We start from the raw sequence: 25,400 nt of genomic DNA, 5'->3' as shown, positions 1-25,400 counted from the left end.
CAGTTAAGAACTGATTGTGATGCTTGTACTACCCGTTCGATGTATTACAAAACTGCATTTTATAATAAGAAAAGTATAAGAAATTTACACAACGGATGTTACAACGATTCAATGAACTACGCAATTATTTAGTGGCATGATTCGCGTATAAAAGATGAATTGAATGTAATTGATTATCAGTCGAAGTATTTATTTCTCATTAAACACAGAAGCAGACAAAAGAAGGCAGGCAGTAATTACGCGTCGTGGTGTATAAAAACTCATTATATCTGCTTTTCGTGGAGGGACGGCCAGCATCGAGAACATTATAATTAAGTCGTCCAGCGCTGATTATACGATACGGCGAAGAAAGAAGATACGCGCTATTGACTAATTTTATACCACTAGCCCGCGAGCCTTGGCTGAGACGTACAATGGCGATAAGAGACCATTAATGTACGACTCTCCGTCTTCTTTTTCTCATTATCTGCTTTTCATACATTTTCGGAAGAGAGATACATACTGTCGCAAGAGAGATACATACAAACACAAGAGAGATACATCCTGCCACATATTTAATGCGCAAACTTTCGTCATAAAAATGACACTAGATTATCACACAATTCGTGTCGCACACAAACACATTGACACGACGATAGCACACTATAATATTCTGCGAATTTCAACATCGGTATTACATCACTGTGCGCAGACTAAATAAATATTTACGATCTGAACCATAAAAATGTTTTCTCCAGAAAATTTGAAGAAAAATAAGATTAAGAAAAATAAGACGACTAATTGATTGATACTTTTCGTAAGATATCGTCGGTGCACCATATCAACAAATTAATATGCCTGCTGAAATGTATCTAAATAGCGAAGAAAGAAGAGTCTTGAGAAAATTTCCAGTATCGATAGTTATTCCCCCTTTTCTCAACCGATCGCGATCAGTGATCTCGGAGGAGTCGAGAAAAACCTTGGACACGGTGAGAGAAAGCGCCGTGTCGTTAGTATTCTTTATAGGGCCACCGTGGGATACGCTCTACATAATAATAATGGAGTCCCGGTACCGGCGTCCCTTCTTTTGATGCTGCCTCTCGGCCGATCTCTTGTTTATGTATGAGCGGGCGCGGACCGCACCCACCCGCGCGCAACGTAACGCGCGGATGCCGCACACGGCCCACCGTCACCCACCGGAGTAGTAGCTGTCCCGGGAGTAGTCGGGTCCTCCGTGCGCGCAATTCTCTCGCTCTTCTTTGCGTCGCGACGCAAAGCAGAGCGCAAGTTGCGGACTAGGCTGGAACACATTCATAGAAACCGACAACGTTACACCCGCCTCGCCCCGCCGTACGTCGCGTCACACAGCGCGTCGGCCGCGCTGTAAAAGCAATCTTCCGTCGGTCTCTTCTTCTTCTTCTTCTTCCTTCTACCTAGAATACGTTATCAGCGAAACCCAGGGAAGTCGAGAGAGAGAAAGAGAAAGAGAAAGAGAGAGAGAGAGGGGTCTGCCTCCCGACCTCGCGGTCGCTCTAGCCCTTCTTACTATTTCCGGAGCCTCTCTTTTCCACTGCCGCCGCCTCTTAGCATCGCCTCTCGCCGCGAATTTTTTTTTTTACCACTTCTCTCACGCGATGCGCGCTTTTATCTACAGGATTCGTGGCTTCCGTTCTGAAGTATGGTAATATAAAACTCTACACCTGGTAAAACTAAGAAAATGGACTCGTGGAAAGAATATTTGAACGGAAAATTTTAAGAATAAATACGACAAAAAGTTAAAAATTCTATTTATAAAAACAAATAATTATTATGATAAATTCAAAGAGATGTGCATGTATAATTTCTCTGACAATTTTTCACTTATATAAAATTTTAACGGCACATTACAAATATAAAATGTTGACCAAGAAAAGATCGTATTTACATTCGTTAAGGAATCTTTCGCGCTCAAATATGTTTCGAAAGTCCAGAGCAGTTATCTAAAATGCAGATTAGAATTCATTTCGAAGAAATCGAGCAAAATCATAACACCGTGAATCATTATTATTAATCGCACATAATGAATCAAAACAACAAATCAAAGACAAACACCTTATCGCACAACGATTTAATGTAAATATCTAAGAGACCGCAAATATTCGTGTGTTCGCAAGACATATGATCCATGCTCATGTTTGTTTTTAACAAATTTCTTATTTTCTTTATCACGTAAAATGCAATAGAAGATGTTGGTGGAAACATAGATCACTAAAATATATAAATTTAAACGATTTATTTCTCGATTTTTATTTTTTACAATTCTAGAAACAAAATGCCGGCTTCTATTCTGCCTACCAAAGCGAATCAATGAACGAAAGCGAAGTCGGATTATTAATCTGCAGATACGGCGCATCGAGCCGTCGTGATTAATATCCTCGTAACTTGATTACGAGAGTGGCGATGGCGTACCACTGAACTTGGTCACGGAGAGAAACGAGATCAAAAGAAACGAACGTTTAGTTCGCGAGACTCGCTGATCGGAGCGCACACATCAGATGTGTTACAGCAATCAGCTGCTCGTGGAGTTAGGCGCCAATGAAAAAAATACTCGACGCCTGTTGATAACACGTAATCCCAGGAAGAGCGGATACTTGCAAATAAGATCGACCTTTCACCGATGTGACAGTCACTCCGTGCTTTTCCCTCGTTTCCGCGAGGCGCGGAATCTTACTATCTGCTTATTATGTATATATCGCGAATTAACCCCGTTGCACAAACAAATAACTGTCACTGCACGCTTTTGCAATGCCGCGATAAGAAATATTTCCGGAAGTTTACAATTGCTTTAGGTACAACTTCTCGATACGCATGTTGTACAAGATAATTTAAGTATGAAATAAGTAATTTTGTAAACAAATATTGAATGCGCAATTTTTGTGCCGAAAGTAACAATGATGCTTTTACTATCTAACTTTACTATCTAACATTTAAAAAAGTCGTTTCTCATTCCAACGATACAATCGGCATGACTAAATAACTCGTCGAAGATTAAATCCATGTGGACCACGAGCGTGTGATTGATCAAGAAAGAACTTCGAAAAGAGACGGACAAAAAAAGAAAGGAACAGAGAGAAGGAGGGAAAGAATGAGACACGCTGGAGGACGAGAGAGAAGCAAACGGATAGAAATTGGGGGGTGAGGGTGGGGTAGGGGGTTGTCTTCTGACCGAGTGTGGGTTTAAGGAGAAGTGGAGCCATGTGTTCAGTGTCAAGTTGCTCGGACCTTAGATCGCTTCCTCGATCCTCCTCCTTCGCGTTATAACGGAGTTCGTTAGAGAGAGGAAAAGGAGCGTGTTACACGCGGTGCACGCGCGTATGCACGTATCGCCTCGAGAGAGGAACCAGAAGGGAAGACTGATAAACGAGATCGAGAGAGAAAGAATCGGCTAGATGAGAGAGAGAAGAAGAAGAAAAGGAATTTATTTGGCGCTCCGTGGGACGCCCACTAAAGTAGACAAAAGACACAAATAGTCGTCTAGAGTTAAATAACCGCGACTGTGTTTATAAAACCAGCAAAAAATGGTGACATTTGGAAAATTTGTGCACCGCATATATCTCTTTGCTAAGCAGATTTGAGAGATTAACATGAAAAGTAATAATTTAGCTTCCGTAATAAGAATAAAATATCCCCGAGAAGAATCCGCGATCCACTTTGTCACAATTGCGCATTAAGAGATTAGCTATTGAGCATTAATTTTATAAATTTATTCGTACGGCTTAGTGTTAAAAGTAAAACTTACGGCTGCCCGATGTAAATGAACGCCGTACCTCCATGAGAATTTTTGTTTCAAAGAGAAAGAAGAGAGAACGAAGAAGAGAAAAAGACGGCCGCAGGCGTCGCGCGAGAGCGCGCGTCGATGGGAACAAAGCACGCAGCATCTGGAACGCGTTAGAATCCTCCGCAACCGCCCGCCACGCTCCGACCGTCACATACACTAGCTTGCATGAGGAAAAGCACGCTCTTTCGAGAGAGGAACGCAGAGACCCCAAGAGGGGCGAGTATGAGGGGGAGGAAGGCCGGGTGTGGAGGAAACGAGAGAATTCGGTAGAGTACGCGCACCATCCGAAAACGCACCAAGAGAGGGATACCCACGTGTACGTTACGCGCTCGTATCTCGACGCGAGGCTCGCCATCCCCGGACTCAAACGAACGCGTAACCGGGCTTCCATACATCACGAACAAAGCGCGCGATGTACGCGCGGACCTATGCGCGCGGGAGGCTGCACACGCGATAGCGCGATGCCCGAGTACTTCGGCTATCTGCCGCCTATTCATCTGCCCTGATGAATCCCGCCGCGCCGTGAACTCGCGTTGTTCTCCGCGACGGGGTACAGGCATTGTGTGGTTTGCGAATAGCGAGGCGGACCCCCGCATCGCGCAATTCAAGATCGGTTCTTCGAAGTGCTTCCAACTTCCAAATAAAAATCAACGCTTGTGCAACAATCATGTTTGCTTATTTCTATTCTTTTTGTCGCATATTCTGCAATTTTCCTATTCGAATAAATATACTAGAAAATTTTAGTAATAAGTACTAAATAAATTTTTCCTCTTAAAGAGAATTTTAATAGTATTAGAATTAATTTTTATAGTACTAGAAATTTATACATCCAGATTTTATAACGCTCCGAAAGATAACGAGATCTCAGTAGATTTCTTAAGCTTTTAAAAAAAAATTTAATTACTCACATAATATCCAACTTGTTTAGAGCAATGCGGGAAAAAAATATCACGCGGAAATCCTACAATTAGAAAAGTGACCTGATATCTAATGATCAATCGCTTCCACAATGGGCGTCTCCTCTCGACTCGTTCGATTAGCATTATAATATGGCATGGAAAATGACGTGTTATACATTATTATATATTGCGAGATCGATTGCCGTAATCTTCTATTGCAGCAGCCTATCGTGATTAACAAATGGAACGCGGTGAGATGAACGCAAAGTGGCTTTAATACTCACTTTTGTCTATAATTACATTCCACGAAAAAAAATATTATATGACATTTTAAGAATTACACCTGCGCGGTTGCATTTTCACCTACTTGACACTTATTTAAAAAAATTCATATAGTGATGCTCGTGCGCGCTCTCAGGCCTTGAAAAGAATCTTGTTACCAAGTGTCGCGGTTAGTATAAACAGAAATGTGTATCATTATGACGGGATAATTTGTTATCGTTCATTCTTGCGCCAGTTTCTTTTTCAACCTCAGAGCTTCTGCTAATTAAACAATTCTACAGATATACAGAAAATATGTGGAAATGAATGTAATTGCGAACTATCAGCGCGTAGGGACATTTGAAATTTAAATCCGAGGAAAAGCAAAAAGTAAAAAATGTAGATATTTTGTATCATTTATAAAGCTATGCAAATAAACAAAAAATATGGAACTATTAATAAAAAAAAAATTATACTGTAAAAATGATAATAAGTACGTTTTCACGTAAATTTGGTCGTAACTATTGATGTTAGTAAAAACTTTATAGTATAATATATACAACGTTATTGCTATTATTACCATTGATTAAACTCATGGTTAATGTAATATTGTGAAATCATACCTCATGAAATTCTAAGAGAGTTGTTAGGCTCGAACATCTGATGTTTATAGTTCACTATCGTCCGTTATTTTGTAGCGATTTTATGAGAATTAGAAGTCCAGAACGTTTCTATGAACGGTTGTACACGATTATGCATGCGTTCGCCAATTAGCAATCTGTAATCTCTGAGTGATCTGATTCATTGCGTCTTATTCGCGTTTACTATCGTTTTATCGATAAATTAATATGCATCCTAGCATTAGATTACAAAACGCGAGGTTTTTCAAGTTCTCTGATTGCCTCTGACTGTTTTTCGACGATGAGCGTCGCATAGAAATGAGACCACTTGTCGATGGAGAAATCCGGCTCATGCGAGGAAATCCATACGAAGAGAAAGCATTAATGTTCGTATTGATTTCAGATTATCATTTTAATGATTTGTCAATGCCGACCTTGACCTCAGCGGATATTTCGATAACATACATTAGTGCAATCGCACTGATGTACGAAGATTTTTTTCCGAATGCATTTTCACATCCTGGCGTTTGTTAGATCGATCAAAGTACGATGTCGTTTGCAATTACAAAAATCCACATAAAACGACGTAATACATACGTGCAATTTAATATAAGTTTAGAGATATCAGTTGTCGAGAAGAGATCGGCACGTAAATACGTAAAAATTTCGTAATATTAAATATAATTTTTCATCCATACAGCTAGATATAATTTTTTACTCTTAAATATAATTTTTCGCCGTAAAATACATGACTGTGCCACTTTTTGGTGATATTTGACAAATAATTAATCTTGCGTTTTAAAAATCACAACCTGCGATTATACCTGTTACATTTCGATAACGTACATTAGTTTATTTGCATTTGGAAGGCTTGAAACCGCGCATTCTAGCTATCGAGATTTTATTGGTGTCGTTTACATTGTTAGAGATTGTACAACATGCTGGCTACTCACGCTTTTATCGATATAGCGCTAACGCGCGAACCCGGCTATCTTTTTCGCCAGTGTGTCGGAATGTCGGAACTCGACCGGCTCGTGTTTTGACACTTTAGAATCATGCTTTGTCTCGCATGTAATGCAACTAAGACGCAGTTAATGACGCAATCAAAGCGTGCAGTATATTTCTATTGTTGAGCTTACGCACGCATTCCCGAATTCATTCGCAGAGACTGCTGTCATGCACAATTATAAGGTTGTCTACATATATCATCCGGGATCGTGCCGGTATTTGAAATTTACAGCGCGCTAAATGCACGGATACAAATTGAGGAGCTAGATTTAGTAACTGAAGATACTTAATAGTAATTGGCTTTAATAAAATACCGCGATAGATATCGCATGCATTATCACGCGGACAATGCTGTTGAGCGCGGTGCGCTATAATACACGTCGTTTTCATAGTTTATAAGGGGATGTAAGCTTCAGCTTGTGTATCTGAAATAATTTATTATAGCAGGAAGTATATAATAGTCGTGCTGCACCTTTAGTCGCATAAAGAGCTTTTGTGGGCGTGTACATTGTATCACCATTTTAATTATCTCCTCAAAGACGCGAAATTTTATGAATTCCATGCTGATGAATACTCTCAGCATAATGAGTACACAGTGCACACATTTTTTTAATGCTTCATCTATTTTAAGACACCGGGGGGGGGGGGGGGGCGTTCTTGTAATTAATGAATTCTTTAACCGAAATGTATTCAATAAACAATGTACCGTCACTCTTTTTTACTAATATACAAACGCGTTAAAAAATTCGATGTCTTTTAAAGTCTCGTTTTCGTGGAACGAGATACTCGTCACATTAACTTCGCTGAAATCCTTCAAAAGCTCACAAATATTAATTATGTATATATTTTAATTTGCTTTCGCATTTAGTCAGCTTTCACTTGAGGTTTTTTTAGAGACCGTTCATGAGCTGATAAATTTAAATAGCCTCGGTGATAAAAAATGTTAAAATGTCGATCGTATTTTACAAATGTAATTCATAATTTTATTCATAAAATTGTTTTCAAAACCGAAATAAGACTGTGCGATGCTCCATAAAAATCGATTAAAAATCAAGTAAATACCTCGAGCGATAGACATTCGCGTATTAAATCAATATCGTCGTTTCTCAATTCCATATCGTTTGGCGATACGCGCTCTTGTTACGCAAATGTGTACACGTAGCCGTGCATCAATTCCGCGACGGACGTGTCCTCCGGGAATCCGTGTATGCTCGCGCTTATTATCACACCGTGCCCGAGATAATTCGATACTTTTGCCGCGCGGACGCGTACTCAGCAACCCGACGCGTAATTCAAGCCGTACTCGGGAGGGTTGTTTAAGCGAAAAACGTTGATTAACGAGACATTGTACGCGTGTATCCGCAAAACGCAATCCCCAATTGCTTTCTTGCCTTATATAACCGATTCGCGATACTTGCTGATATTGGGATACAAATTGCGGAATCATGTTCCACTTTAGTGCTACATTCGAGTAACATTTCCGTGATGAAATAATAAGCGATAGAGATTAATTATACAGTTCACTTGTGATGCCTCGTTATATCACTCTGGATATTACAACATTAATAGGAACAAATCTTTGTGTAAATATTATTGATTGAGACACCCTTGCCGGCCACGTCGAATCCGGCTCTATGATATCCATTTTCTACACGCCTAATCAAAAAAAAAAAAAACTTTTGATTTATCGTTCCGAGACTGACAGGTTTTACACCATACGCGCCGCGTGCTCCAATTGATCGAGCCGGGCATCAAGTGGTTGTCCTTCTTCGCGTCGCTCGCGCGAAGGAAAGAAGGAATTCGTCGCCGAATTTCGAGAGGGATCGTGCATGCAGGATATTACCGCGATAGAGGGAAGCCTGCCGAGAGCAGTTGGAACCCCATAGAGAAGCAGGGAGATAGAGGGGGACAACAGGGAGGGTCACTGGGTCAGATGCGTAGAGAGCACGCTCCCTCCTCTCAACCCTCGCTCATCTCGCTCTGTCTCGTCGGCCTTCCGTTTCGTGCCGGCTCTGTTTCTCGTGTCGAACACATGGCCCCGTGTGTGCACGCCTGTACCCGGTCGTCTGAGCACGGCTCACACGCATGCATCCACACACAGCGATACACGCGTTACGCACACGCTTTAGCCCTCGCGCGCTATCACGTCGGCGGTCGCGTATCGCGAAGATACAATGTCATGACGTGACTCCAATTACTTCACGCCGGCGAGGACTTGTATAAGCGTGATCGTTGCAGTTCGAGTAAGCGCAATTTCGCGTTTCAAGAATCGCGCCGAGTCCTGATACGAAGACTGCGATCGACGGAGCGTCCCGATCGTCGCATCGGTAGATTCGCATACGTACGCGTACGACAGCTCGTAATTTACATTCTATAGGCACGCGTGCGTGCCGTTTCGCTCGTTGCGTATGATACCAAATCATTTCTGATTAAATTATATTGTTATTTTATATTATATATTAACATAAAACCGTAGTCAGCGAAAAATTTTAGTGACTTATCGTTTGTAGTCTTCGTAATCTTTCAAACATTCATATAAATTCAAAGTCCTCAAATTACAATAATTACAAGTTTATAAATCTCAATCTGTCATGTAAAAGCATTAACATACCGTAATACTTAATTAAATTCGGCTTGCCGGTTTACTTTTATAAAATATGATCTTAATTGTACATAATGCCAAAAGTTTTTTTATATTTTATCTCAACGTCAACTATAATAAATTTTCGAAGTTGGCAAAAAATTGTTGTGAAATATTCTTTAATTCTCACAATGTGTACTCGTAATGTTTCAGCAATCCGTATAAATTTTAACGATCGGTAAGCGTCGCGGAGAAACGTTTAAATCACAGTTTAACTTGCAATTAGACCTTTGATACATTTACATATGTTTGTGCTGAATATCTGGTAATCTCATCGCTGTTTCCAGATCACGCATCGAAAACCACGTGTTCCAATCTACAGACACGCGAGCTTAGATCACTCACCTGCCAAGCGTGCTCATATCATCCTGGCCGCGTGCTGGTAGCCTGGACTACCCCGTTGCCATTGACGCAACACTTGTCACGTATCAAAAAACGCACCTTCGCACAATGAATAAAACCGTCACTGACAAACCAGAGAGATTGACAGCTCGCGCGACGATCAGACACGCTCTGTCGGAAATCGACCGGGTTCTCTCAGCACTCGATTAGCTCACAATGCGCGAAAATGTGCGAGCTCGGTAGCTCACACTCTCGCGTCGTTCGCGACTGCGGGACGATCGTGTGATCGCGTTCACCAAAACGGAGTAACACCGGTGCGTCCGCGTTATCTCATGACTCGATCGCGTCGCCGTCAGTACCGCGATCGCGCACTTCAACACCTTCAATCGCGAGTGAACGGTGCACGCGCGTGGGCGCGAACAAGCGGTAAGGTCGCCGAGTCGCGCGGAGAACAGCTGTAACGATACCCTGATCACGATAACGACGCGACACTCCGCTTCGCGTACCACTGCCGCGAGCTACGAGGCGCTCTGCAGCACGGTGGAGAGACTTCAGCGGCCTCGCGGCGCGTCAGTGGATCCGCGTCAGTGGGGGCGAGAAGGAGGCGCACGGAGGCTGCTCGGGCATAGCGCGCGCGAGAGAGCGGCGGCGGAGAGTCCGAGAGCGAGAGAAAGAGAGATTACGCGGAAGATGGAAGAGGGAGCGAGGTAACGCGCGCGAGTGCGGTGGGAAACCCCCCCTCCCCCCCGGGAGAACGGCGAGCATACAATGGAAATAATCACCGCGTCTCGGAGCGTCGGCTGACTGACTGAAGCCCCCGAGGACCGACCGGGATGAGATTCGGAAGGCGCTGCCTGGCGGCGGCGGCGGCGGCGGCGGCGGCGGCGGCGGCGACGGCGGCGGCGGCGGCGCTTTGGCGCCCGCGCGCCGCACCACTTTCGCGCCCCGCTACTGTTCTCTTGTCCTGCTCGCGCCCTTTCTCGCCCCCTCTTACTGTGACGCGTTCTCTCTCTTTCTCCTTCGCTTTTGTTACCGGTCTCCCTCTGTCCCACCAAGCGGGACACGCTATCGAGCCTCTCGCTCACTCCTCTTGTTTCCTATCGCTCTTGTTCTCGTTCTCCCTCTCTCTGTTTCTCCTGCTCGTTTTCTCGTCACCACTTCGTCGTACTGCTTGCCGTGCAGGCGCCTCGACGCTTGTACACGACACGAGCCCCGCCACGCACACCACGCCTCTTTTCGGGCTAGTCACCGCCTCCTTTCTCCGACACCCACGCCGAAGCGCGCTTTACCCGCCACTGCCGCCGCTACCACCTCCACCACAGTTGTCACTACTACCTCCACCACTACACCAACCACCACCGCCACGAACTCCCCGACGTTGTCCTCGCCGACGTCCTCGTCCTCGTCGTCTTTGTCGACGTAGCCGCGTACACTGACGCCCGCGACGGTTCGGAACTCCGCTCGCCTGTGTGAGCGCGGTTGTTAGAATCTACCGGTGTACCACCTGCCCCCGCTTCTTTCCTCTAGCCCGACGTTCTAAGGCACTGCCAACACGTATAGCTGGGCGTAGTAGTAAGCGCAGCGAACGGACAGCTACGCGCTGGTTTGTGCTGGTCTCCCCTTTTTACCCCCTTACCTACCCCTACTGGTTTCATTGCTCAATGGGGACAAGCGGGTGGAGAACGAGATTAACGCGTCACGTGGAGTAGAAGAATATACGGTGCAACGCGTCGCTACGTGCAACGCCGGAGCAGAACTCGATGGATGCACCGCATCGTGAAGGGATCGCCGAATTGCGCTAGCTGTCGGTATTGTTATGTAACGCATAGCGTCTCATAGCGACAATCGATCAGACATAAACGGCATTTATCACTGCAAAATGTACATTGCGTTTTAATTGGAAATAGTTTTTATAAAATTTATAGCTCCGTAGATTTTGTGCGATATATTTTCCTTTACTTTAAATTTATTTAATTTTGTTGAAATAATGAATCGGAAAAAATAAAAATAATATGTTAAACTCCAAGTCGATGGAATACTTTACGTAATATTTTCGACTTTCAAATATTTATCAATATAATTGATATTTCCATCCAGGTTCTGTATTTGTCTCAATACAGATCACTGTCAGCAATTAAAGTCGGATAAAACTCGTAACTCTTCTTGAGATATATACATAAAAAAATTGAAAATTGAGAATTTACATATGCTAGCTCTGTTAATCTTTTTTTGCATTAGACTTTTGCATTAGGCAATGTGATTTTCCTTTAAATTAAGATCAATAGCGATTCAGTATTAATTTAAATCTTCGTATAATTATCTTTTAAATTATGAATAAAATTATCGTTTCTCAACAAGATGAAAAAATAAATATTGTAATTTATAAGTAGAGATATAATCACAAGATAATTTTTAAAATTTTGCAAAATTGAATATAATCAATTACTGTCTCGTTACATTGTTATAAAATATGTTGTTGACAATATGGTGTTCTCTAATTAAATTCGTTTGTTCAAAGTAAGTAAAAATTTTATATTATCAGCAGCATGTTAATGCAGAGTCAAATTTTCACCCCTAAATAACGCAGCATGAAAAGAGCAAATGAGATTCGAATCATGACGCAAAAATCATCGAGCCGCGAAGTCGCTGTTGCGCGACAATGTCGGCTTCAGGTGGTTCGCTACGCGCATTGTGTATTGTTCAACTCGGAGGCGGTGCAACCCCCTGCCGACGGGCTCGCTTACGCCTCGAGCACGGGCTCGTGGAGGTGGTGAGAATCGACCAATGGGGCGCAAGGCACACCCGCGCAAATCACAATGCACATTGTTGTCGCCGGGCTATCCGCCCACATCCCCGTACCGGGTCTTTCACGGTAAACCGGCGCTTGCTCCTGCCGAGCTTTCACCCAGGTAGAAATCTTCGAGTCGATCCAAATCGGGGTGATCCACACCTTTGCCGCTTTTGCGTAACAATGCAAATACGGCCGGCATCAAACGCCATCGTGTTGAATTGACAACAGAATTGATTATGAATAGATATTCATAATTCTGTTATTAATAATTTCATCTGTGAATGATGATGTTTCGAAAGTTGCGAAGAAAAAATTAATTTCTTATGCGAATTGTACCTTATTTACGATTTATATTCATAACATTATGTATATAGAGTTGTTGATTGATTGAGAAGAGTCAATGCTCGAAGCGATAAATAAATTTCTCTATCTACTAATTTTGTTATCATAAATATTGATAACTGATTTGCACGTATATACGTCGGGTAAGTCATAATATCTAAAACACCATTAAGTTAGTCGTTTCACATATCGTTTAAATATATGTGCACATAAATCTCATATTTCTCGCACTGCTTTAGTCTAAGAAATATCTATCTGTTAAATATTCATCACGATATATTGTAAATCTATTTGATTAATTTCTTTATTGATTTTTCCCCGTTTAATAAACTTCATAACTCTTGCTGTCTTGGTTACGATTAAGTCGTACTCGTATCGCGTCGAAGTCAACAAATAAATCACACATTAGAAAAAACGACTCGAAAATTAAGACATCGCCTTTATGATGGATTTTCCTTATTTTCTTAAATAATTTTTAATTTGATATAATTTCCGATTCTTTTTTTGCTGTCCGTTTTATGTGCACATGTTGCTCGCAACCCTCGACTATTATTCGCAGAGAAAAAAGCACAAGGACAGAATTCGGTCGTATCTCTTTCATGTTTTTCCATCCCCCCCCCCCGTCACTCTTCACCCTCTTTCTTCGTATTCTCGGTGCCCCAGCGCACCCTTAATTCGAGACTCTTACCATCCCCGCGAACGCACTTCGTTGGGACCGCGTAATTTGTCCATCCGCTGCACCCCGTCTGACCCTTTCCGCGTCAGACCGCAAATCGATCTTCTTTTCCTCTCAATTAAGATCGATTGCGGTTTAACGTCAATTACTCCGGTTCTCGCAATTACTTTGCATGATAGTTTCCTAACACGATAAAAAAATAGATAATCGTCTCAAGACTGACCAGAAAAATTATTTCTATCAGAAAAACAATCGGAGCTGATTTAAATTTTTAATTGATTAATTTTTATAAATTATTTTCACTAATAAAATGTAAAAAAAAAACATCATATGTAATATGATAAAATAAATATGTAATATGACGAAGTCATTACAGTGCCATCGAAACTTACAACTAAAAGATAAAAAAAAATTACATATATATACTTTTAAACTCTGGATTTCATTATGTGCTCTTTATGATAATACACATTGTGTAAAAAATACTATGAAAATGAATGTAGTGATATAATAACCACCTACGTACGTAAGAAAGATTTTTATCATACTAATTACGAATAAATCTTGAAACGCTGGTGTATCATTAAAGCAGCGTAATAATTATAAACAGCGAGGAAATTTCGCGTAGTCATACGTGACTTTCATTAATTGTGCGTCTAAATTTACGGCTGCTATTCTCTCAATGGAGGTCAAACGCAAGAGTCTCTCATGTGCAGGGTTTTCCTACTAAAATTACAACATCTTAACTGTTTCTTGCTGGTTCATAAAATTCGTTCCAATTTTTATTGCATCGCATTGTCGAGGAGATCTCGAGTGGAACGCGATGTAAATCTTCCATCGACCTTGCATATAATCTAAGAATACATGTTTGCAATCCTTCAAGCAAAAAAATTAAAAAAAAAAACTGATGATAAAAATCAATATTTTTTTGGTGTATATTTATCTCGCGATATTTAGAGTAATGAGACATTCAAATATCGAATTATTTGATAATCCTAAACTTTTCAGCAAAATGTCGTAAAATTTCGTTATAGCAAAGCGCTGCTAGCGCATCGTAAAACATCACGCATTGTTGGATCGTTTTCATTCCCTGTTTCGGCTGGGATCGGAATTCGTGCACTTTTCGCCGCGGGCGGGCGCGGTTAGCTCGGCGCAGAAACGTGAGATGGGCCATCGTTATGCGTTGCACAGGAGCGGTATTAACGCGGTGGCACGCGGGATACCATTCTATTCCGGTACCGGTCGCGGGTGCGGGAGCCGACAAGAACAATGAGTGTTGTACGCGTTCCGCGTATTGCTCGTGCATCCTCTCGCAGGGTATGTCGGGCTCTATAGTGGGTGTAGAAAAGGGAGAGAGTGAGAGTAACGATTGGGGACGCGAGGGAGAGACAGGGAAAGAGGGAAGGAGAAAGAGAGAGAGAGAGAGAAGCGAGATTTATGCGAGGCGGCGGCGTCGGTGGCGTCGGAACGTTTTGCTCACGCTGCTGGACGTCGCCGTCGTCGTCGTAATCGTCGTCGTGGTTGTCGACGACGACGACGACGACGACGACGAAGACGACGAAGAAGAAGCACGGGTAAGAGAGTCCTCGTGTAGAAGGAGAAAGAGGAAGAGGAGAACGAACGGTAACGGACGCGGGGCCGCGGTGGAGAAAAAGGAAAAAGACGTTGAAGATGACAACGCAGCCGTGGCCGCTTGTGAATGAACATTGGCTTGCGAGCGTTTCCGGCCGCTCGCACTGGTCTCGCCGTCTCACTTCATTCCGCGGTATCTCTGCCTCGTTTCGCGTGCGCCCTGTTCTCTCTTTCTGCTTTCCCCTCCCCCCTGCACAGTAGCTTCGCCCCGATCGCTCCTCTATCTACTCGCGTCCTCCACCTCTTCTTATGAATGAGAGTCGTCGACTCGCGATCTCGCGACAGAGAAAGAGACCGATGCAGCGCGCATCGAGCGTAGTGGACAAGGAAAAACGATGGAATGACAGGGGGGGTGGGCGAGAGAGGAGGCCGGACGGACCGTTAGCCTTAAGCCAAACGGTTGCAACGGGGCCTGGGACGAATTTAGATCAGGAACCGAGAGAACGAAGGGAAAGGAAGAGGACGGAGGCCGCGATACGTTCGCCCCCTCCGCGCGAGTGTCCTTTTTTTACTCCTTCGCTCCTTTATTCCTCTCTTCCTCCCCGCTTTGTTGCTCCCATTATTAATATATCGCCGTCTCTCTGCCTGACCGCCCGCTCCTCTGCGCATCGTTCCTGTCGCTGTTTCTTATTCTTCTTCTTCCTTCTCGCGCGTCACCCCCGCCCGGCTCATCCGGCGGCGTGCACCGTGCCGATTATAAATAGTAACCTTTGTCGGACGCTTTTCTTTACTTCCATCTCCTCATCGTCATCGCCTCCGCATCTCCACGTGGTGACGTCCGGAGGGGGCTTTGGTGCGCGAATAACTCGCCGTTGCAAACGAGAATTCTTCAGTATGCAATTAATTCTTAATCGCCGTTTGCTATATTAAAAGTGGAATAAAAAAGGAATAATGATAGACGTTTACTGACAGTCTCCTATTTAAGTCTTGCCGAGGGCGAAGAAAAAAGATCATTCATAGCTTATCGGTTTTTCCAGTTGCTTCGTCTGTCAGATCTGCTTCACGTTAGCTTCAATATTTTATCACGCCGAGCTTCCCGGCTGTATTAAGTTGTCTGATAATTTTCTAAACTCGTAACTTAGACCGCTCGCGCTTACATTGCCGCAAGGCCGGGACAAAGTAACAATTGTTGCGTGGGACGATTCTGAATATAATGGATGGAGAAGCCCGGAAAAAGGATGACATTGATGACCGCCCGCAGCTACTTCGAGATATAATATTATTCTCGCAATAAACTCGCCTTTATCGTTTCCGCCGTGTCAAATTAACTTCATAATTATATCTAATTGAACGATATTGCCTAAAGATTGTTCAATTGAGATCGTCTTTGCGTAAACTTGTTAATCTCAAGCTTCAATTATTATTCCAAATCATATTATTTTTACATCGAATGAGAGAATTGAATTCTAGAGGATTCATCCTTAAAAACGCAATTCAATAAATGTATTTATTTTGGCGAGGCTTCGAAGTAAAAAAAAAAACCATGCCAGGAACGATGCCGCGGAGTAGGGCGGAAATTGACCGCAGTGGAGAATCCGGGCGCGTGCCCACATGCGAGTGACACGTCGCGAATCGCGCCGACGCGAAGCGATTCGCGGCGTGTTCTTCTCGCGCGGCGAGAGAAGATGGGGATCTCGCCTCGATGCGGGCACAAGCGTGGCGAAATACTGCTGACCGTTTAAACGCGGGCGTATAAATAGAGCGCGCACGCGTGCGCGCCCGTGACGTGACAGGTGTCCGGTTGGAAGATAATTAAAATCCGCGTATATACGTACGCGGTCGCGCCCGTAATAGGCGACCGCGCTGGTACGCGCAAACCGATGACAGCGGATTTCCCGCAAAATGCGTGCGAGCTCTCGTCCAGGCGCGCACGCGTGCGTAGGCGTGAATTACGGCGCGGCGGCTAACGAACAACGGAGAACGCGCTCGCTCTGGTCGCGGCCGGCATTGTCGTCGAACTTCGCAATAGAGGGGCTTTGTACAATGATCGATCGGTTCGCGGTTGTCGATTGTAAAATGGATTGTAATTCTACAAAGCGACTACGGGTTTCGCGGAATTGGGTCAGAGACAATTTTGCAATATGCTCTCTTATGTATATCTAGATTTTCTGTGCGATAAAAAATTCCAAGTAGCAAATGTATGTAGATAATAAATTGAATCAACTGATTAATTATTTCATTTTAACATATATCATATTATTTTATAAATTCTGTTAAGTAATTTAAATTGTAAATCGTAATTATTATTCGACTTTATCGAAATGCAAATCAGCATATTAATAATAATAATAATAATATATGATAATGCAATAATTGTTATCCGATTATGGAAATAATTATAATCATTCGATTGCGACATTAGAAAAGTGTTGTATTTAAAAACTTGAAGATGTCGTAAAATATTCCAAAGAAATGACGCGCGTTAAACAATACAATTTAAATTATTTGCCGGAACGGCGAACGTTTGTTTAGCCACGCAATACGATGATTAACGATGCGGCATAAACAACTCGCAGAACTGTATCATTAACTTCTGTATTGAAATAACGAGCGCAAACTGCGGCCGATAATAGCGGCCTTCTCATCATCCACTTAACAGAAAATTAGTATGAAAAAAACCTTCCTTTGTTTTTCCTCTATTTTTCACGTTACGGCATCCGTTCCCATCGCGGCTCGAAATCTTAATTACTAATAACTACGAAACGACGATTTCTTACGCACGCAACCGGCTGCGGGAACACGCGCTATTCCGATATCAAACGAGACAATGGGATTCTCACTCGGGACCAACAATACACGTGCGCATATTTGTATCAGATATTTCGAATTACGAATGCGCAAAGAGCACACGCAGTTCCCGTGCGAACTCGCGCGGAATTCAAAGATGCCAATCTGGATCAAATGTCGAAACTTTCACATTTGCAACGCGAGCGGAATCGAACATATGCTCTCTCCGAGGAAAGGAAATAAAATCAATCGTGAAGTAAGTAATAATATTAAATTTAATTGCGATTGCAGCAACGCGCGAGATTGGTAAATCGACTATTCTCCGCAGCGAGAGATCGACGCGACAGAAAGGAGCGGCGTGTTTGTATCTGTCGCGGTGGCACGCGTATGTACATACACGCGCAATTAAAGCGGCGTGGTCGCAACAGTGCGGATCGCTGTTTCGCGCGCACGGCCGCCCTCATGAATGGAGCACGGGCACGGACGGAGGAGTGAGTCAGGCGCGAAAGAATGGCGAGGATATTTCATAAAGCCGGAGCGAGAGAATACGGCCCGGTCGTGAGTGGCGGCTGCGAGGAGGCCGCGCACGGCTATTATTATCGTCTCTCGGCTCCTTCGCGGCCCTCGCAGCACAGCGGCCGAGCGAGCGAGCGAGCGGGCGCGCGCACGGTGCGCTCGAGAAACAATAAGCAGTTTGTACTTGGGAAAGCATATTGTGTGCACTCACGATGATGTATCGCGTATCCTCGATGTCAGTGGATACGGACGCGCGAGCGATACGATCCATAGGGCCGTTCCCACAAGCGATTAGTTGAAGTTTACTGATGTTTAATTGATTCCCCCGTCAGGGTGAATCCTTTTACAGATATAATTCGAAAGAGACGTCGGGTAAGCTCACAGTTACTTTTAACCGTTGTTTATGGAAACGACGCGTACAGGTAAAAGACTGAGAGGCCACTTCACCGACTCATCTCTCTCTCTCTCTCATCCCGCTCGAGTAATGAATGAAATAATAAATAAGAAAAGGTACGAATAGAATGAAGCGAGAGTGTATTTCGAGAATTTTTCGCACGCGGAATGGTCGTATCTGCCCGGCTTTGCAAGCACATCTCGTTTTGGAGCCGCACACCCACATTCGGAATTTCTAATCGGCAGTTTTACGAGGCCGAGGCTCACCGCTAATTCGTAAATTGCACCCGACTGGTATTATGCGTCTATTAACGTATGGGCCGTGTCTTGTTAACGTTAATTTATGTACGCACGCCGAGGCGTGCGGATTTCTCGTTACAGCTGCGCATTTACAAGTTTCACGAGGCGAATTATAGTGCTCGTACTCGTTAAACGCTAAACGTTTATTATCCGCGGTTCGTTACCCGGAGTCTAATCTTCGGCACCGGAACTCGGATTACAATTATGTAAAGCAATGCGTGTGCTAGCGAGTGACAAGAAAATGAAATAAGAGCTGTCTACTTCACTCCTCTCCCTCATATTTATTGTCGTTATTATTCTATTTATTACTTTTCACGAATGCCGGATCATATGTACTTATTATATTTATTTTACATATACGGCATATTTTGCAATATGCAATATTTTACTCCACCGAGTGCATTGCAGAATAGAGAAGATCATTGTGTTGAATGAGCGATACATTTCATAATAACGAGCAATACGCGCGCGCTCCTGTCATGCGTATGTATTCTCTGCGCGTACATGAGCTCGAGCGAGCGGTTCCGATCTCAAGACTAGACGAGTTAATCGGCCACGGAAGCACAATAAACTTCGAGATAATAAACGGAGCGTCGTACGTTCGTTTACCATAATAATGCCTTCCGCCATAGCAGATCCGTGCAGCATCCGAAGCTACCCGAAACGAATAGAACGCTATAAATAGGAATGCTCTATCCCCCTCTTCCTCTCTCCCCCATTCGCTCTTCACCTTCTCTCCCTCTTGTCGTCTATTTCCTTCTTTTCCGTTCGGGTTTGCTCGCTCGCTTCCTCTCTTCCTCCCTCCCCGCGACTCCTACTCTTCGTCCTCTTCTCTGCTGCATTCTACAGAAGCGCTCCGATCATCATCTCCACAAACTCTACGCCCGCGCGTGCACGCCGGCCGCAAACGCGCGGTTATTTCAGAGAGCGAATCTCCGCTCTCTCGCACGCAGCTAGCGAGATATTATTATGTGGCCGTGCATTAACGCGGAGATCCTTCCGATATGATAGACCAGCGTGTATCGCGCACGGTACGAAGGCGGTTGCCTCGCGTCGACCGACGCAACCGTCCGCGTTGCGAAAACGCGTGGAAATTAAGAGCGACGACTCAGTCTGCAACGAAAAGATCAATCCTACTGCACTCCGTTTCGCATTGCTTCGCAGCACAGATAATCCAGCGTATACGTATTCTTGTCCGTTGGACAATTAAATGTCCACATTTTTTTAGATACTTATTAATTTCGCCATTATTAAACGAAAAAATATTTGGAATAAAAATTGTTGTAAAGTAAATAAATAACATCAAAATAATACTGATTTTGCTTTAAAAAAGAAAGCAATAAATGTGATGTTTCTATTGAATTAAATATTATATGCAGAATTTTATGTTGGAAATTTTACAATACGATGTACTAAAACTATTTTCTAACAGTAAAGCCACGTGTAAATAAAGATGCATCGTCTCAAACATATTTATCTCAGATCACGCTTGTCACCGTTGCGATAAGCAAGGCATCTGCACACACAAAAAAACTCGAGTCACAATCTTAGAACGTTGATGTATGTTTCCGACAATCGTAAATATTTCAACTATCGAATACTTAACAAAGCTGATACTTAAACAAGAAACGTATTCATAAATTACACAAATTTTATTGAAATCCTGATTGCATGTAATTTATCTCATTAAGAATCGATAGATGTAACTTTCATTAAAAAGGTCGGGCGTGTCGAAAACGAGGTCTCGGGATCAGAAAAGAACCGACACAAGTCGATTCTTGATGTTTTGCACAACCACCCCCGTATATTCACTCTCCCGCCTCTTCCCTAACGGCATCGAAGCTCGGGGGATGGTTTAAGTTCGCGGTGACAGGAGCGAACGCTCGCAATGATTAATGGCTTAGCGCATTAACAGGCTATTGACAAACACGTTCCTCATCCGCGGGACCTCCATCTCGTTCTCGCGCTCTCTTGGTTCTCCGGTTCTCCGGGGCGCACGAGGAGGACGGCAGCCACGACGAGAACGATGGCGCCGCCGATGTGAGCGATAAAAGAGAAGAAAGGCGAGGAAAGATCGGTCGACGGGGTGGGCTTTCTTAAACGTGCTGCCTCCTGAAGAGAAAGAAACACGAAGAAAAAGACGGAAGTCAGAGCAAGAGAGAGAGAGAGAAAGGGAGGAAAGAAGCGGCCTTCTCGCCCTACGGTAACTGCGCCGACAAAAACGCATCTTCGACATCCCCTAAAGATCGTACCTGCCTGCCTCCTCCTTCCGCCCGTCTCTTCTTTCTGCCCGTTTTCTTGCTCGCACGTCTACTATCATTACGTATCTACGTATTTCTCCAAGAGCGCCGTTCCGTTCGTCTTTTTCCCTCCGGATAAGCGACGTTAGGGCTTTCGAGCCATCAGCTTCGAAATAGGCAATCCCCTTTTTCCATTCGACAAAGCTATCAGTTTTCTTTTTTGGGCATTGCGAAGAAGTCAATTTAGAGAAAGATTTCAAATAAGTTTGTACTTTTAATCAAGTAAAATTCCAAAGACATATGCGACAAGTTCGAATTCGATACTTTATTACAAATCAGTAATTTTGTTGTTGTTTTTTTTTTTTTAGTAAATCTCGCTGAATATTGATTACCGCATCTGCACTTCTGTCGAGGAGAGAGGATTGCACTTTGTCGCTGTCCGCGTTGGAATATAGTCGTGCCGAACGCGAAGGATTAATGATGTTATAAATGATACCGGTACGTTACAAATGATTCTAATCAGCCAGATCGCTGGCAGAAAAAACGGATGCAGGATAATAGGATGAATACGAGAACGCGAAGCGAGAATCCACCGCCTATAACCATGCAAATTGCTTTTGTACGTTGACGTATGAGAAATAACGAGCGATTAGCATACATAAATTGTTACAAATATCACCGACCGCGCGGAGTGACATTTACCGCGTTAACAAACTCAATTAAAATTTAATAAAATTGCGTCTGGCACATAATAAATATGATTAGTAAAAATATATAAGTACAATTTTATCTCCTAGACTGGATCAAAATAATTTATCCGAAAAGACTGCAGATGCTAAATAATATAACTCGGCCTCGTTATTCGCGCGCCCATTAACTTATTATGTTGCGATACGTGCGCGGAGGTAGGATGAAATACTTTAAAGAGGATGCAAGGGCAAAGTTATTCGAAAGGGCAACTGCATGCATTCGCCGCCGCGCATTCGCGGCATTCATGGCGTGTCGTACGCGGAGGATGCGCCGGCCGCGCCTTTCATATCTCACGTACGAATACCTGCCTGCGCGAGATAAGTGGTTATTCGGGCATGCCGGGCTATATTGAAATTCGTTGAGCGAACGATAGAGATCATCGTGTAGCCATTTGTTGCGATCCACTTTGGCGTTTGATTGGATCATGTTTGTGCCGCGGAGTCGCTCTATGTAACGCGAACGCACAACGCGGAATTGCGCGCGATAGTCATTTGTGAAACCATATGTACTTGCGTGTATACGCGAATAATTTGTGCATAGACGTGCGTCGACAAGAGTATATCGGATAAGCCGACATGAAAGAGGAACGCCAGCGGATGGCAGGTTCGAGAAGCGAGTCTTTTTATGCGAGCTTCTATTTTCTTTCCTTTGTGTCTCTCGTTCGCGTTTCATCGTCGATCGTAAATTTGCGCCGACGACGAAGTTGTTATCATTCAATTAAAAATCCTACGTTGTATTTTAAAACACGGTATCAATTAACAAGTTATACGATATAAAATAAAGCGACAATTATGCGTCTCGGTGGCAATTTAATCTTTAAAGTTAATTTAACTGTCAAGAAAATAAAAAAGCTCATAGCGTTAGATAGGCATATATGACTAAATCTTTTTCTACAATTTTTTCCGACACAAAACAAGAATTCATTGTATGCAACTAATGCTTGGCATGATTAAATACATCTTCCCGGATGGAAACCGAGACTTTTTTCTAAGTGTAATTATATTCCTGTCGGCGAGGCAAAAACATCATAGTAAGAACGATGATTGAGATGTAAGACTCTTGTGCTACAATGTATGCATAGAAGTTTCACGTATTGGTAACAGCATCTTGACTTTTCCTCCTCTTGTCGGCGGCATTTACTCTAACGCACGTTTATTTTAATATTTAATTATTTATTCGGTTTTTTCTCTAATTTTTCGAAAAAAGGCACACATTCAGAGCCGAAGTTGATGAAAGCGCTCGCAAAGAGATGAAAAATTCTATACGAATTATACGACAAAATTATCGGTTGTGCATTGCATACCAGTTCATATATCTGCGTTATCCGTATTTTTTTCTGGTACGTGAGAGAGCTTCGAGGGAAAAAGCATACGAGGAACGTCGCAGAAACTGGCTCTATTCATACGTGACTTCCTAGATTGGCGAAGAGCGCACAATCGGTATCGCGATCTCCAATGGATGTTCCTTGCGAGGGAGTGGGGTGAAGGGTTATAGACGGAAGAAGGGGGTGGAGGCACGGGGGGTAGAGATGGCAGTGACGGTGGAACTGGAGGAGGTAGGTAGGAAAAAGGGAACTCGAAGAGGATGTGGCTCAACTCGTTCGACCCATTCACGTTCCGATGAAAAGGCTGCATCCAACAGACGTCGTGAAAAGAGAAGAGAATTATTATGATTATTATTATTAACGTTTCTATAGGAATGATTTCCCCTTTTCCTATCTGTCTTCGACTTTAGGTAGATAAAGGTCGCGCCTTTCATAGAATCGCGCGAGGACGTTTCAATGTTACAATATACTTGCCCAATTATCGGAAGTTAAGCGTAACAATCAGCGCTAATTGAGTCGCTCATAAGCTAAACTGATTAACTCCGTTTTTTGCAATTTTTTTTCAACTTTAAAATCAAAGTACACGATTGCTTTTCACAAATAAAATAAATTGATGGAGTTAGTCAGTTTGGCTTCTGAGCGGCTCAATTTCTGCATCGCTACAGAATTTACGCGCGCACTACTCTACTTCAACGTAACGCCGTCGAGGCGAGAAATCAATCATAGCGCGATGCGATAATCAATAAACAAATCGATTATCAATTGAGCCGAAAGACAATACGCGCCTACTCGAACGCGGATCAGATCCCACCACTTTGTACTCTTGACATCGCGCTTACAGCCTCGCTCGACACCGGACTACACACAGGGAACGTTCTCCACGCACACGAGCACGTAAATCACACGTATGGCGCGATTAATACGGCGCGCGATACAGTCGGTCCAGTGTACCACACGCATACGAGCGACGTAAACGTGCGCGAGTATGTAAATCGCGGATCCGGTCACAATGAGACTGTTGTCTGACGTAGAAAGGCTGATGGCCGCCGGGATGGTGGTTCGAAGTGAAGCGCGAGGAAGTGGAGGAGGACGCCGAAGGTCAGAGGAGATTTGCACGTGCTGGTCCAGCCAGCAGACCGTTGAAGCGCGACACTCGACGGTCCCTTTCGTGGAGAGACCATCGTCGTCTTTCGTAGCGTCGCCATTCAAAACACGTGGTCCATATTAGCGGGAGCGACGAATAATGGGCGACTGGAATGGGTGTGCTTGGCGGAAGAGGGACTCGGGAACGAGACGGCTGACTCGAGTGACCAAGCTCAATTACGTCAGACGCGCGCTTCGATTCTCGCATCGTTTTTCTTCTTTTTGCATCAAATATAATGAGCGACGCTGGCTTTCCGCACGCTCAAGTTTATACGGATGAGCGATACAATGAACAACCGGAATAAATATCTGTTCCTCAATTTCCCTTCAATGTCTATGCTTTACGATACTGTTGCTTGTAAAGAAATAGAGTTATACGTTTACAGCAACAAATTAGCGTAGGATCCGGTCAGACTGGCAAGAGAAGTTAATTGGATTCATCTCGCGTACTCATCGATTTGCAGCGTACATACGAGACGCATAAATTACAGAGTGCATCGGTAAATTTTTACGCAGCCGACCGAAGCTTTTCGCATTAGCGCGTTAGAGCATACGAATACGTCTGTGGGAATTGCTAAGGCACACACAGGCGCGCTGTAGGTGGGCGTGCGGAAGGCAGCGGAAGAGGGCACCGGAGGGCGCGAGTATGCCTTTTCTTTTGTCGTTAAGAAATAAGAGAGGGGAATCGCGTACAAAGCGCGTCTTGTTGGGGATCCGCAAAGAAAACGAAACTACGCGTGGGTGTGGGTGCGTGCGATATACTTTGTAATTATATTGCGCGTGTGTAAGCGGCGCTACGATGCGTATCGAATCTCTGTGATCTTTTTCCACGTCCACGCGCGGTTAGAACCGGGCATTGAGACACCGGTATAATTTCGGCCAGTGCAGATTCGATGTTCCACAGAGACGAAAATCATCTCTACAGTTATCAGTGGCGACATGAATTGTAAACAATAAATTAGGCTCGCAGTGTCTTTTCATTAAAACGATGTGTAATTA

At 43.6% G+C, this 25,400-nt stretch overlaps 1 protein-coding gene across 7 annotated transcripts in view; it reads right to left on the bottom strand.

Annotated features, from left to right (window-relative positions):
• Sox102F (transcription factor Sox102F) overlaps positions 1–25,400 on the bottom strand; it is a 220,619-nt gene that overhangs the window by 41,449 nt on the left and 153,770 nt on the right. The window contains exon 1 of one of the 7 annotated variants that reach the window (XM_012360553.2): positions 9,571–10,338. The exons of the other annotated variants lie outside the window; for them this stretch is intronic. Coding sequence (XP_012215976.2) covers positions 9,571–9,587 — 17 coding nt within the window. The 5' untranslated portion in view covers positions 9,588–10,338. Of the gene's footprint in view, positions 1–9,570; positions 10,339–25,400 lie in introns of those variants that run through there. 7 annotated transcript variants of the gene reach the window in all.

Source organism: Linepithema humile, chromosome 7, assembly GCF_040581485.1.
Source record: "Linepithema humile isolate Giens D197 chromosome 7, Lhum_UNIL_v1.0, whole genome shotgun sequence".
NCBI lineage: Eukaryota > Metazoa > Arthropoda > Insecta > Hymenoptera > Formicidae > Linepithema > Linepithema humile.
This window is presented reverse-complemented; position numbering and strand designations above follow the sequence as displayed.